Source organism: Orbicella faveolata, unplaced genomic scaffold (genome assembly GCF_042242905.1).
Source record: "Orbicella faveolata isolate gen_17 unplaced genomic scaffold, um_ofav_v1 contig_12, whole genome shotgun sequence".
Taxonomy (NCBI): Eukaryota; Metazoa; Cnidaria; class Anthozoa; order Scleractinia; family Merulinidae; genus Orbicella; species Orbicella faveolata.
In genome coordinates this window covers 24,290,610-24,304,290 of record NW_028301539.1, presented here as the reverse complement: position 1 = coordinate 24,304,290, position 13,681 = coordinate 24,290,610, and the positions used below count along the sequence as shown (strand labels likewise).

The following is a 13,681-nucleotide window of genomic DNA, read 5'->3' as shown; positions in this document are numbered from 1 at the left end:
GTATCTAGTAGGATCTCCAAATCTCCAGTCGAACAAAAGTTTATACTCGATCAGGGCTTAATTCCTCCACTCTAGCTCACAGCAACCTCAGAGTTCACTCATATTCGTCAAGTCTGTGACACCAGAATTCTGCAATGTCTACTTGGTCAGCAAACAAGTAACTTTCTGGATTTTGCTTCTTGTATGACTCTCACCAGAGGCATCAGAGAATCGGAAAAAGAATCAATACATTTTGGAATCCACCGGGCTGCCATTTTGTCTGTAATTGATGTGAGACAATTCATGAGCACTTACATGTAGTACTTACCACAATATATGTATATTTATTATATATTGTAATTTGGACGTAAATATGGAAACTCGACATATATATAGAGGATATTACACGGTGGCGAGAAGCAGCGAGAAGCTATGAATTTTATGTTAGAGTGGCAAGAACTATATCTCACGAGTTCGCTGCGCTCACTCGTGAGATATTGTTTATGCCACGAGAAAAACAACATTGACTAGTTAAGTCAATGAAGGACAGAAACGTCCATCGTGTTTCAAAGTTTACTCTCAGTTTGTTTTACTTGCCGTGCCGAGAGAGGTTCGGGGCCGAACCAAGGAAAACAAAATAAAACTAGATTAGGCCCGAGGCTTCGTTCTCCAGTTGGCACGGTCATTAGGCTGCAGCATTTTCTCTTGGCTGCGGCCGATAGTTCCGTATCAGAATCGTTTATTCATTTTCGCAGCGTCAAGATTACGGCATGTCGAAAACGTGGATTTTAATCGCTCTATTTTTTCAGTTAATACTGATTATTTGGGTCTATCACCTGCAAAAACATGAGCACAGCAATACTCGGGAGGAAATTACAAACGACCAGCACGCGATCGCTGATGACGAGAAGCCCTTGACAAACGCAAAACTATTACAACTACCAAGAACAGAATTCAACTGGGAAAAAATACCTCGAAAACCAGTGCCTCCAGCAAAAGAAATGCACGACAAATGGATTGTTCTCACGACAGTAAATCCGCCAACAGCAGATGTGAAGAAGTTAGCCGGTATTGAGGGTTGGAAGGTTGTAGTTGTCGGTGATACAAAAACGCCGGCAGATTGGAGGTACTCGTATATTTAATTCCAGACAACAGTTCTTATTTTACGTTTAATGTTTTTTTCTCCTTGATGCTATCTTTTTGTGACTAAATCTAGCGAAAAACAAAACAAGTCTTTCTGATTGCTAAAACCTGACGTGGATTTTATGCATATATTTGGGTGTCGATATTGTGGCCGGGTCGCACCAGAGCGAATTCAAATATTTCCAATTTTTGGCGACGAAAAAAATTGGCAAAAATTTCGCAAGTTCCAAATTTTGGCAGTGGTCGCATTAGACCAACATGTTGGAACCTAAACGTTACTGATTGAAATATACGTCACAAGATCTATATTTCTCAATTAATATATCTTATTAGATGTTTTGGTGTGTAGTATCGCTGTATATTTTTACGAGTTGTGTCGTATTTTGACGAGCTCGTAGGAAGAGTCAAAATATAAACAACGAGTAAAAATATAAAGCGATACTACACACCAAAATATCCAATAAAAGATTTATTATCCGGCTGCTGTAGTCAATAAATTTATCAATGAAAAGAGGGAGGGTGTGACAGTTTTGCGTGCTTTCTACTGCACAAATAACTGTACAATATCGCTGTATATTTGTACTGTTATTTGGACGGTATTCGCTGCTGTTGGATAATAAACTATTTTATTAGATTCCATGCGAGTAGACTGTTCACAGTCCCCTATTTTTCCGTGAGATCGTAGATGTCGATCGTTGAGCTCGACGGGCCGCCATCTTGATCTCTTGATGCGAGTGAAACTGGAGAGAGTACAAAATGCCCGTGGGTAGGGGTGGTGGAGGGCACGCCTGGCGGAAAAAATAGGGAGACTGTAACAGCTTCACTCTGTCTCGTGTTCAAGGGGCGCGGCCGCCAGTTTGGCGCCTCTGTTAATCAAATCAATTAACAATCTCCTCCCCTGAGAAAAAAGCCTGTCAAATCAGGGATGATGATATGAATACACGTTACTGTGTTGTGAATTTCGAGACATTTTGAAGGTTTTCTAAGTTGAGTCGAATGAATGCGGGACGGAAGAAGTCTTCTCTGACTCCAACAAAAGCGGCAAACCCGCAGAGAATTCCAATTATTCAGATGCGTGCCGTCTTTGTGGCATTAACTGTAAAATTTCAGTCGGAAATAAGAACAACCAACGGAGCTTTTAGCCATTTCCTTCGCCAAAACGAAACTTTGATATATTAAACTCTTGCCAAAACCAGTTGGAAGAACCGCCAAAACATCTTTTCCTCGAGTAAACGAGAAACGGCCTCCTTTTGCTCGCGCTTTAACACCAATCCTCCAAGACAAGAAGCAGACAGATGATCAAAATCAAGACATTCTCCAGAAAATCGATGCCATTTTGGCCTGAGCCGCGAAGTGATGAATGTTAGTTTCTGTCACTCAAGTTGTCAAAGCTCTGCTACGCTCTGATGAACTCTATTGTCCCTTCGACCAATCAGGTGTTGCTGTTGCTGGAGCAACTAACGCAGCGAACACCACACAGAGTGAAGCTGTTACAGTCTCCCTATTTTTTCCGGCCCGGTACCCCCACGCTATTAACGCCAACGCCACTACCCACGGGCATTTTGTACTCTCCCCAGTTTCACTCGCATCAAGAGACCAAAATGGCGGCCCATCGAACTCAACGATCTACATCTACGATTTCACGGAATTATAGGGGACTGTGAACAGTCTACCATGCGAGAGTTTAACTTTTCGCAGATTTTTCTCCACGCTGCATGTTCTTAGCTCTCCGCTCTACAGCAACTCGTGATTTTAGGCCCATAATTGGACAAGCAGATTTTGCTCGGCTTGCGTTCGTGTTGTTGCTTGCGTTACTTGCGATCAAAGAAGATTGTCTCGCTGATGCCATCTCTTCAAATTGCTGTCAGTTAACGGATCGAGGGTACGAGTCATAAGAATTTGAATAAAAACGCCGCTCATATTCCTCGTTTGTAATGAAATAACTGTAAAAAGCGTCAAATGGACCGGGTAAAAAATGATTTTGTCCCGCAATCGCGCGCGCCAAACTGGACTAACCGTCAAAATTAATTTCTCGCCGTAATTTTATTCAGACTTTGCGGCCTTATGCGCAACAGAGCGCAAGGAAGATAGGTGAGGTTAGGTGAATTTTATTCAGACATGTTTCAAAAAATATGTCAGTTAGACGGTTAAAAAAAAAACAAAATTGTTTGCTTTGCCTATATTTGGAAGCCTCCGAGGCAGTACTTCGGCTTCTTTGAAGACTGGCAAAATTTGGCAAGTTTATGAAACTGGGGGTCGCACTTATTTCACGCCACTTATTCACTAATTTTTTAATTATGCAATTAAAATCGGCTCTAGTGCCCCCCGGGCCGTTAACGAACTGTTGTGTTTACTGAAGTCACCAGAATATCGCTAAAATTTAAACAGTTTTTGATAGGTTGTCTTCGTTCCAAGTTCATAGTAGCTAAAGTACAGGAATATACGTAACTTTCTATTCAAATATGCACAATTGGTAAAATCGTGATCTTGCCGAACGATTTGACTCACTTGCAGCATCGCAAGTCTAATATTCAAAGTTGCAGTTGGAAAAAGGAAATCGTCATGCAATATTCAGTGATAACTTAACCAGGCGACTAATTAATTCTTGCCATTTTCTGCCGTTTTAGTCTATCAATATTTCACGTAAAAAAAATGCTTACTTTTGTTTGACTGTCAAGATCGAAACAAAGAGCGCGAGCTACTTTTCTATGCGTAAAACTCATTTCACTTAAAACTCTCTGAACAACTCTTACTTGGCTTCAAGGAGATCTGAGTCTTAGACATTACCTCGGTCATTAAGTTCCTATTACCGGCTTCAAAAATAAAATAAGTTTAAAAATGTTTACTTGCGCGTCGAAGCAAGAAGAAGCACTTTGTTCAACGGCAGTCATAATATAACGTCACTTGGAAAAAAAAAATTGAAATATCCGGCGAAGAAAAAAAACCAAGGGTCTGAATGTTCGAGTAAAATACTAGAATCTTAAGTAATAATGTCAAATTGCATCCAGGGTTAACAGCTGTTAATGTTTCACTCATGATATCATCTAAAACGTCTTCTCATTTGTCTGTGGTTAAGCCAAGCTTTCTTTCGAGCCTTCAATATCTGATTGTTTTAAGGACGGTGCCTACTAAAAACAAAGGTTTTTGCGCCAGGTTAGGACCATGCGGAAAAAGTAGATCTTTCCAAGGGCTAATGGAATCCACAAAGAAAACTGGGGGTAGCCACGCATTTTTTCGAGATAATTAGCCTTGAATCACAACAAAAATGCTGACATCAGTATTTTTTGAAAAAAGAAGAAAAGGATGTTTCCTCAGAGATTTCCTTAGAATTCGCCTTTGCATACGGAAAAGCAAACACATTCATAAAGACCTTAAAACTGCATGGTAAATGGTAACATAAAAAACATTTTTGATATGTTTTCAATATCAAAATCATTGCAACAAAGCTCTTAGCGTCTCTGACAGCCTTCCTCGGGTTCAGCTGAAATACAGTCTAAACACCTTTTGCTCACAACCAGAAACTAATCACGCGTTGAATAGGCTTGCAACTTCCATTTCATAACATAAAATGTGGGGGTAACCACGCGTTTTTAAAAGTCATTCATCTTTTTTGAAAACTTTTACGGTGCCCGTTACATTTTTTCCTGTCACCTCCCTAGTAAGTAAAACAATTGCGTATCTCGCACTTGTTTTGCGCGCGCACTAAGTCATCTGCAGTTACGCGTTTATAGTTGGATTTCAGTATAATTTTCGAGAGATAACGGATCGTTTTTCAGCCGGAAGACGGTAACACTTAGTGCTTAGCGATATGCTACTATTGTGGTGTTCCTGGTGTAAGGTAATTCCTCTGAAATAAAAGTGACAATAGATTTTTGTTCAAACTTTGTCCACTGAATATTTGTCATATGATAATTTCAATTTTGAAATAAGATAGGGGGGTGCCCATGCTCATTAAGGAGTAGTGAGGCATTGAGAATGCCCCATTTTGGCATTATTTAATGCTTATTACAAGAACGCATTCCCAGTAATTGTAAAATCTCTATAAGCCCAGACTCATAAGAACACGCATTAAACTACAGTCAATACATTGTGTTGGACACAAATAAACATTTTAAGTTTGATTCAGACAGAAAGCTAAATGTTTGATTAAAAATTCGAACCAAATTTCTTGACGTGGTTACCGACTGCAAAATAGAAAAGACCACAGTGTATCTGCTATTTTTCTTATTTATTCAATTTTCAGCAGAAGAAATTAGATCAGTCTTTTCTCACGCAAAGCTTATGATTAGTTGATTGCAATGACTGGAAAAAAAATTGGGGTGCCCGTGCTCGTTGGTGAGCTAGAGCCATTTTTCAACTGACAGAGCTCAATATCAACGCAAATCCGTCATGTTTTCAATATGTGCGTGCACGAGCGCGCGCTAATGACGCCATAAATTATGCGCAGTAAGAATGGGCGATGCAAATGTGAGGAATGACCTTAAGTACAGGTTCATTAAACGAAAATTTGCGCTTGGGCTGAAAAACAGGCTTACTTCCGGTGAAATAGTAAACCTGTTTACAGTGGTTACGTCATATGTCATGAAATGTCAAGCGGCATGAGTGCACATATGTGGCGTAAGCTGTCAAATTGCAAAAAGGTGAGACGACCTACTTCCATGATTTAACTGTCTGATCCCAATAAACGCCGGACTGGTTACTGGAAATGCGTATACTTTATCAGAACACGAGACAATTTAGAATTAACTTTTGAGACCATCGTCACTGAAAACGGATTTCAGAAACAAATCTGAAGAGCCGATGAAAATTGACTGAAGTGGTGAAACTCAAAGAAGATAAACAATTAGGTCAAAACTTCATTGAATTGAAACATATGGCAGTGGTAATCTTGTTAAATTATTTAAAAACAAAGGAAATGCTTAGGAATTGCGAAGCTAAATGACTAAATGACTGACTGCCAATTTATAGCGGACGGAAGCAGAACGGAAAAGGGCGGGAGGCGGGAGATAAAGGTACGGGAAGCGGGAGAGCAGGGTACGGGAGGCGGGAGGTTCTGACCCCGTGTCGCCCCCCCCGCCCCCCCTTCCCCACTAAATCAGTGAATTGGTATAAGTTCAGTGTTCTATAGTTTAAAAATTTAAAGCCATGCCACATAATACTGTATTTGAAATAACCCTTTGTTGTGTCGTGATCTCTGAGCATTTTTTCTAAGGCAGCAGTTGAGTTATTTGGGTTTAAAGTAGTCTTCAGTGAACAGCACGTGTTTACTTCAAGACGCCATCTTTAATGACTAGCATGCATCTCGCGCGTAACTAACTTGAAACCAAACAGAAGTGTTAGACTTCGACTCAAATGCCGCAATGAAGCAAAACTACGGTGCAAAAGTATTGAGAGCAAAATTTGTCGAATTACGTTATTTGTTCTCGCGAATTTTCGTTCGAAAATTTCGAGCCAACTGATGCGCCCTCTTATATTAAACGAAAATTCGATGAAAATTCTAGAAGGAACAATAAAATCGTTTTACATGAAATATATATTCAGAACCCGTCAGTTTCATATTGTTAAACAATGAAAATGCAAGCTAGAATGTATTGGATATATTTATCTATTATTTACTAAATTATTAAGGGAACACTTGTTTCTTGTAGCAGAAAGTATAAATTATTGAATCAACTATAATGTAATCGTGGGATGTTTCAGGGTGTTAAAAAGTTTACTTAAGGCTAGGTTTCTGATTTATGCTTTCCTATTTCGATGCTGATCAAATTATACCCTTTGTTTCAGTAGCATGCCTGTAAACTAGCTAAGCCAAGTGCTTGAGTAGCTAAGTGCATGACCACTAAATAAGATTTACATTACATGTTTGCATTATGCCTTCTCCTTATATGTATTGTGTTATTAACTGATACTTTAGAGGGAAAACTTCAGTTTATTCATAGTCCATTGAGCACCATCATTTCAGCTGTATTTACCGTTGCCTTGGTTAATTTTCTTGCGGGCGCTACTCGAGATAATGAAATAAAATTGAGATCTAGTTTTTAAACGCGCTCTTCCTGGAAATAGTGATTTTGGATTCCATAACTTATCAGGACTTTGTTATCTAATTTTCTAGCCAAATCTTGGTCATTTTGTGGACCTTTTTGGACGTCGAAGTATGGTTGTTTGATTGAAATTCACATCTCGATCACACTTCATACAAAGTGGAAAAGACACGTGTTCATACCGCAAATAGCACAATGGTTTCTCCTCGAATATTTGATTATTAGCGGGCCGTATTCTCCTGTACGACCCGCTAAAATTTAAAGTTGGTTTTGTTGCCAAACTGTTTCGTGATTTATCGATAAGTGTTCTTAACTTTTATAGCAAGTGAAAGTTTAAAACGTTCTTATACCCTAAATTATGTAATAAAGCGTGCTAACGACTTAAAAACAGTTTCAAACTGACTCGTTTTGCTTTCGAGGTGCGTCAGAAATTTGAAGCCTTTCCGAGTCCGCGTGATTAGAAATCGTTTCCGATCCCGTCAGGCATACAGTAGAGATATAATAAATATCTTACTAACCTCGTCTTCTCGGTCCGTACTGTAAGTTACGGATCCTCGATTTTTCCCCTTCGATTTATGACCCGCGCGCTTCGGGCTTGGGCCATAAATCGAAGGGGGAAAAACCCGGTCCGTAACTTACAGTACGGACCTCGAACTGGGTTAGTACGAGGTATATATGAGAACACGTACAGTTAATGATATGGAACTAGGCGGAGCCAGAATTTAAGAAAGGTCAACCCACGAAGTTGGAATTGTGCATTTTTTTTCTTGTAACACTTCTGCTCTAAGAAATTTTTAACAACAACTTTTACTTTTACTTAGTATGATCCTTAAGTTTTAATCAATAGGAACAAAGATTGCAACTTTTACGTTACTAACGTTACTTTATTCTGGTCAACCACATAGGAATACTTGGTTAAAATCTCAGTAGAATATCTTTTTGTCACTGTGTATAGCTTTGCGCGCAATCGCAATAGTACTTAATGGGAACTGCGCATGCTATAACGTTAGCCTCAAATTAATGAGTTGACAGTTTGACAGTTTGACAGTGATTTGATGGATCATGTGGTTGTCCCTTTAAAAAGAACGTGCTAAGTGAATTGTTCGCAATAGTAGTTGTTGTAATCAATTGAACTGTTGTGAACTAGAGAACAGAGACTGAAATAAAAAGTAACCAAACTTGACGAGTGTGTTGGAGTAACAACTTATTCTCCTCAAAAGTTGCTTCAACAATATAGCTGGAAAGGTAGCAAGTTATAACTGCACTCTGGCGCAAAAAGTTAATTTGCGAAGTTGTATTAAATTGTGTTAGTCTAAAAAAAAATTGCACTAGTAAAAAATATGATCCACATCTGAGATTTCTATATTTCTCGGTCTCCCAGCAAATAAACTACTCCATAAATCTCGCATAGCTCGCTTTCCTTTTCTGGCATTTCCAATCAGCTTTTAAATTTTAATTGATGTATAAATAAATTGACGGTTGGTCGTATCAGTATTGCTAAGACAGTGATGAAAGAGTCACTACAATGCAGTTGTAAAACTCCTTACTAGCTAGCTGACTGAAGTCAGTCAGTGTTCCTAGCTTGTTCCTGGAAGCCTGCTGCTTAAAGTCTGTGCGAAACTTGTTCGTTAACACCAGCTAACAAGGTCTGATTCGGATAAGAAACAATTTCCATGTGATGTGCACTTATTCTTCCCCTAACATTTAGAACGGCGACATCGAGTCAGGTCAGTCAGTGCCCTCCGTAAAACACGGTTAAACAGTACTCTTTTTTAATTTGACTCAATTTTTCGTAGAATACAGAAGCTTGTCATGGCCCTTTCTTTGTACAGTGCGCTGTCAGTATATGTAAACAGTATACACACGTACACATATGCATACTTAAAAGAATGTCAGGTCCAGATATTTAACAGATTTTGTATTAAATCTTGCATATCTTTTACTTTCACAGTCATCCCAATTGTGTTTTCCTGAGTGTTGAGAAACAGAAATCCTTGGGATACCGCATCCATGACTTACTCCCTTACAAAAGTTACGCTCGAAAGAACCTTGGCTACCTCTATGCTATTCAACATGGCGCCAAAATTATCTATGAAACAGACGACGATAACTCTCCGACAAGTGGAAAAATAACTTTTTACCAGGAGGAAACTGGCGAATTCTTCGTCTACAGAACAGATTCTGTTGTTGTAAATCCATACGAACATTTTGGACAGAGTACGATTTGGCCTAGAGGGTATCCCTTAGATCACATTGCTGACCCCCCATCACGCAAGTTTGTCCAATGCCTAGGGGCGGACACATCTATACAGCAGGGCGTAGTGAATGGTGACCCGGATGTAGACGCCATCTTTCGGTTAACAAGAAAAGACAAAGATGTGGATTTGAAAGTTGAGTTTGACGCTGATGCCTCACCTGTACTTCTTCCTCCAAAAACCATGGCTCCATTCAATTCCCAAAACACACTTTTTATGAACAAGGGATTGTGGGGCATGTTGCTGCCAATTACAGTAGCGTTTAGAGTCTGCGATATCTGGCGTGGATACTGGGCTCAGCGGTTACTGTGGGATGTTGGATCACACCTGTCATTTTTCCCGCCAAACGCCGTTCAATTTCGAAACGCGCACAACTATCTTGCTGATTTCATTGACGAGAAAATGCTCTACCACGACGCTGGGCGATTAGTTGAGTTTTTGATCAACTGGAAATCTAACAAACCAGATTTCTTTAGCAGAGTCCTGGATTTAAGTATAGCGATGGTTGAGCAAGGCTTCTGGGAAGTCAACGACGCCATTTTAACAGAGGCCTGGCTAACCGATTTAGTTAGCATTGGGTATAACATTCCAGCAATAAAACCTGTGCCGAGGCCATGTAGAAATACAATGGGTATGGAAACTGAACTAAACTTCAAAGAAAAGCCATCTGCATACTTAAGAGCCGGTAAAGAACTGAAACACGTATTATCCTTGCCAAAAAAATCATGAAAAAGAGGCCGAAATTGATCCAAAACAATATTTATAAAACTCATCATCACATGGATTATGCATAAATCATTTTAGGGATGGATTTTATTTCAGTTACGAAGCAGTCATGTTATTTGTTCATATTGTAAATCGATGGCTTTTTTTATTTGAAAGTGTATGTAGTGTTAACATAGGAATGTCTCCAGATTGGTGCATTGGGGCTTTTAGTCATGTCCTTCTCCATACTGCGCCCCAACTAACTGAACACCTGGAAAAGGTTACAATTTCCTTATCGCAACATGGACACGATATTCCAGATTCTTTTCCTTTTGACCCTATTGTTCATAGTCACGTGTTGTTTGGAGTTTGAATTCATCTGAGGTCATTACGTACTCAGCGCATTAAGTAAACAATTGGCCTTCATAACGGTTGCTCAATGTTTTGAGTTCTACAACGCGCTGGCATCTTGTCTTTTAGTTTGGACTGTGTCATGTCGTTGTCGCGTTACGTTTTCTACATAGTATCAGCCGTGCCTAGTGATAGCTGTTATTGCAGTTATCAGTGGCTTGACACACAAACGAGGCGAAAGGGTCAATTCTGCATTGTATTGGCTCTTCCGCCTCGTTTGCATGCCTTTTCAAACAAAAGAATATTTGACCGCAGACTCAACTGCAATAACAGCTATTGGCTGGTCAGACCTTTCACACAGTACTTGTATCAGCCGAGCAGCATTTTCGTTTACGGTCCCTAGGTAGCTGCATATGATTTGCTTTATATATATAGTGCAGATATGTGTTAATTTCTAACAAAACTAAACCATTATTTTAGCTGGTTTCGTCTTGGCCATCAATAAAAATATGCTTTTTGGGTTTTGAACTTTTGAAGTCATGCTCATCCTAGTGCCCTCTTACATGTAATATAAATTTTAAGAGAGCAAAACTTACTCGCATGTGACTGAAGTTTTGTAACTCTAAGCTGATCACATAATATAAAATTCGCGACACAACACTTACGACCCATAGGGTGTAGTTGGAATTTACACGAAACAGTCTGAGGAGGACTTGAAATGCTTGACTCCCAGCGATGAGTCGATATAGTCCACAAAATTAAATCTGCAAAATCTTTTGCAAATACTAAGAATTCTTTCATAGACTTCGAGCATTTCAATAATCTCATTTTTGTCTGCGATCGGAGTCCCCGGCGTACCAACACCGTATTGCTCCCTTCGTTTGCCTTTATCTTATATTTGCTCCCTATTTTATGGACGGTTTATCACTTAGAGACGCGTAGTGTTAGGGCAACGGACATTTCGAAGTAATCCGAAGAAATTAAAATAGATTGATATCGTTCTCGCCACGAAAAAGAGTGGTCAGGTTTGTGTAAATCGTACTTTTCCTCATAATTAAACTTCATACAGACGTAAGTGGACCCCACGAGCATTTACCTTCCGAAATAAAGGAAAAATTTCGATGAGTTCTTCCCGGTCTTTGCCCGCCTCGACAACGCAACAATGGTTTGGAATTAAGCCTGACTCGATATATGAAGACGGCTGATTTTGTCCTGGGATAAGGAGTTCACAAAACACAATATACTTACCTTTGGCGGGAAAAGATTACAAGTCAGCACGTGCTCGTACGTGTCAAACCCGAGCAAGATAAAAGACATAATTGAACTCGCTTCAAAGCTTTTACTGAAAAGTAAGTTGAAGCACTTAGTACGATTTTAGTAACACTGATTTCTAATGCCCTGTTATTGAGTACCATTTTACCATATCGAGTTAAGAAGATATTATCAAGACATATAATTCATTCTGAATTTGACTTCCCCTGAGGTTTTGGAAACGTCAGTCCCCAGTAACTACCCAGGCGACCACGCTAGATGAAATACTGACACCCCTGGTGACCGGGCCATTTCCCTTTTAACGTAACATCCCTCGCAGGCATAAGTCAGGCATTTGCTCCCATTTCAATCCTGGGGATGGGGCATTTGAAATTTTGGTCGTGTGCAACATGGGGGCAGGGCATTGACCTACCTATGGGATACCTTATTACATGAAATTTTCGCGACACGTTAATTTCGCGAATTTCGCGATTTGAAAGAAATCGCGAAATTTTAGTGACGCGAAAATTAAATGTCGCGAAATTAACATGACGCGAAAATTAAGTGAGTCACATTACGTCAATAATTAAAAAAGCGACTTTATTACCATGACACACGTTTATAAGAATCATTTTGAACTATTCCGTGGTAATTTTCTGGTCCTCTTCATCACTACTGCTTTCCGTCCACTACAGGTAGCACTTCCTTTGTACAATCCTCAAACTGTTCATTTACTGGCTCCTTGTAGTGCTGTTCCACTAGTTGCTTAAACCTTTCAATTGCCTTGTAGACACTATGAGAACATCTTTCTTGTTACTGTTTACATAATCAGTTGCGTTTCTGTTTATTTGGACGTTGTTGATTACGTTGTTTGATCAAATTCAGGCACATGTTAAATAACATTGACAAAGAAATAAAGTGTGTCTCACTCAAAAACGCGAAATTAAAGTGAGTCAAAATGCAAAATTTTCGCAAAATCGCGAAATTAAGGTGTCGCGAAATATGCGAACCTCAAAATCGCGAAATTAACGTGTCGCGAAAATTTCATGTAATAAGGTAATTCCAAAGCTTTTGGCATCATAGGTTTTGTCCTACACTTGTCAGATACCCCATGCATTTTTTTGCTCAGTTCTTTTGACCAAATATCAATCAAATGGAATTAATTTTGATAGTTGATTTCTAAAAATATGACCTGAGATGATGATGATCATTATTCCTTTACAGCCCTGGAGGACCATCGGGCACCCACTAGTACCCTGTACAAGGTTCCTTGCTTATGCTTTGGGCCACCCACTTGAGTAGCCCACTTGTTCAGCTCCTGTAGCGTGTCCAGGGCCATCCTTCTTCATCTCAGTTCACTTGCCAGCTGGTTGAGTTTGCTTGCCTCAAATAGAGTCCATGCATTCCAACCGCTATTCCTTGTCTTCAGGACTTCAGCTGGAGCAAGTTCATTGACATTTAGGTGCCCAGTTGGCAGGAGTTGAATTCAACTCAGTGGCTTCATTTTGAGTGATGACTTGTGCCCACCCTTTTCCACATGTACTGTACTGATTTTGGTTTCTGCAGTGTGCTATTTTATAAAGAGCTCAGGTTGCTAGTCTTATGCCCTACCACCAAGAGATGATCTTTTTCATAGAAATCTCTTGCTTTGTTTAATGAAGGTGAGATCAGGCATCTTTGATTCTTCAAATCGTACATTTAAACATTTTTTTTTTTGAAGAACCTTGATGACAAGCTTTAATATTTTAAAAAATTAAATGTACACTGATGAATGAATTACAAAATAATAAACCTAAAGCGAATTACAAAATATGAAACCTAAAGCAACTGCTGGTTAGTGTTGTCTGGAGAGTTTTTATACGATAATTGATGCTTTGTCAAAAGTAACATTAATGTATTTGAATGACAGATGGACAGACACACTTGTAAACAAAACAAGCATACAAAATAACTGTA

General features: G+C 39.4%; 1 protein-coding gene across 1 annotated transcript; it reads left to right on the top strand.

Annotated features, from left to right (window-relative positions):
- Nucleotides 1-439: 439 nt before the first annotated feature.
- Nucleotides 440-11,002, top strand: LOC110059486 (uncharacterized). The gene is made up of 2 exons (XM_089282920.1): nucleotides 440-1,105; nucleotides 9,115-11,002. Exons 1-2 carry the CDS (start codon nucleotides 750-752, stop codon nucleotides 10,145-10,147), a joined length of 1,389 nt encoding a protein of 462 aa, XP_089139046.1. The 5' UTR covers nucleotides 440-749; the 3' UTR covers nucleotides 10,148-11,002.
- Nucleotides 11,003-13,681: the final 2,679 nt, after the last annotated feature.

What these genes read in the sequence shown, in the direction of transcription:
- LOC110059486 (XM_089282920.1), top strand. Translation starts at nt 750, where the DNA reads ATGTCGAAAACGTGGATTTTAATCGCTCTATTTTTTCAGTTAATACTG. An exon ending in AAAACGCCGGCAGATTGGAG is followed by an intron (nt 1,106 to 9,114) that starts GTACTCGTATAT and finishes TTACTTTCACAG; the next exon opens with TCATCCCAATTGTGTTTTCC.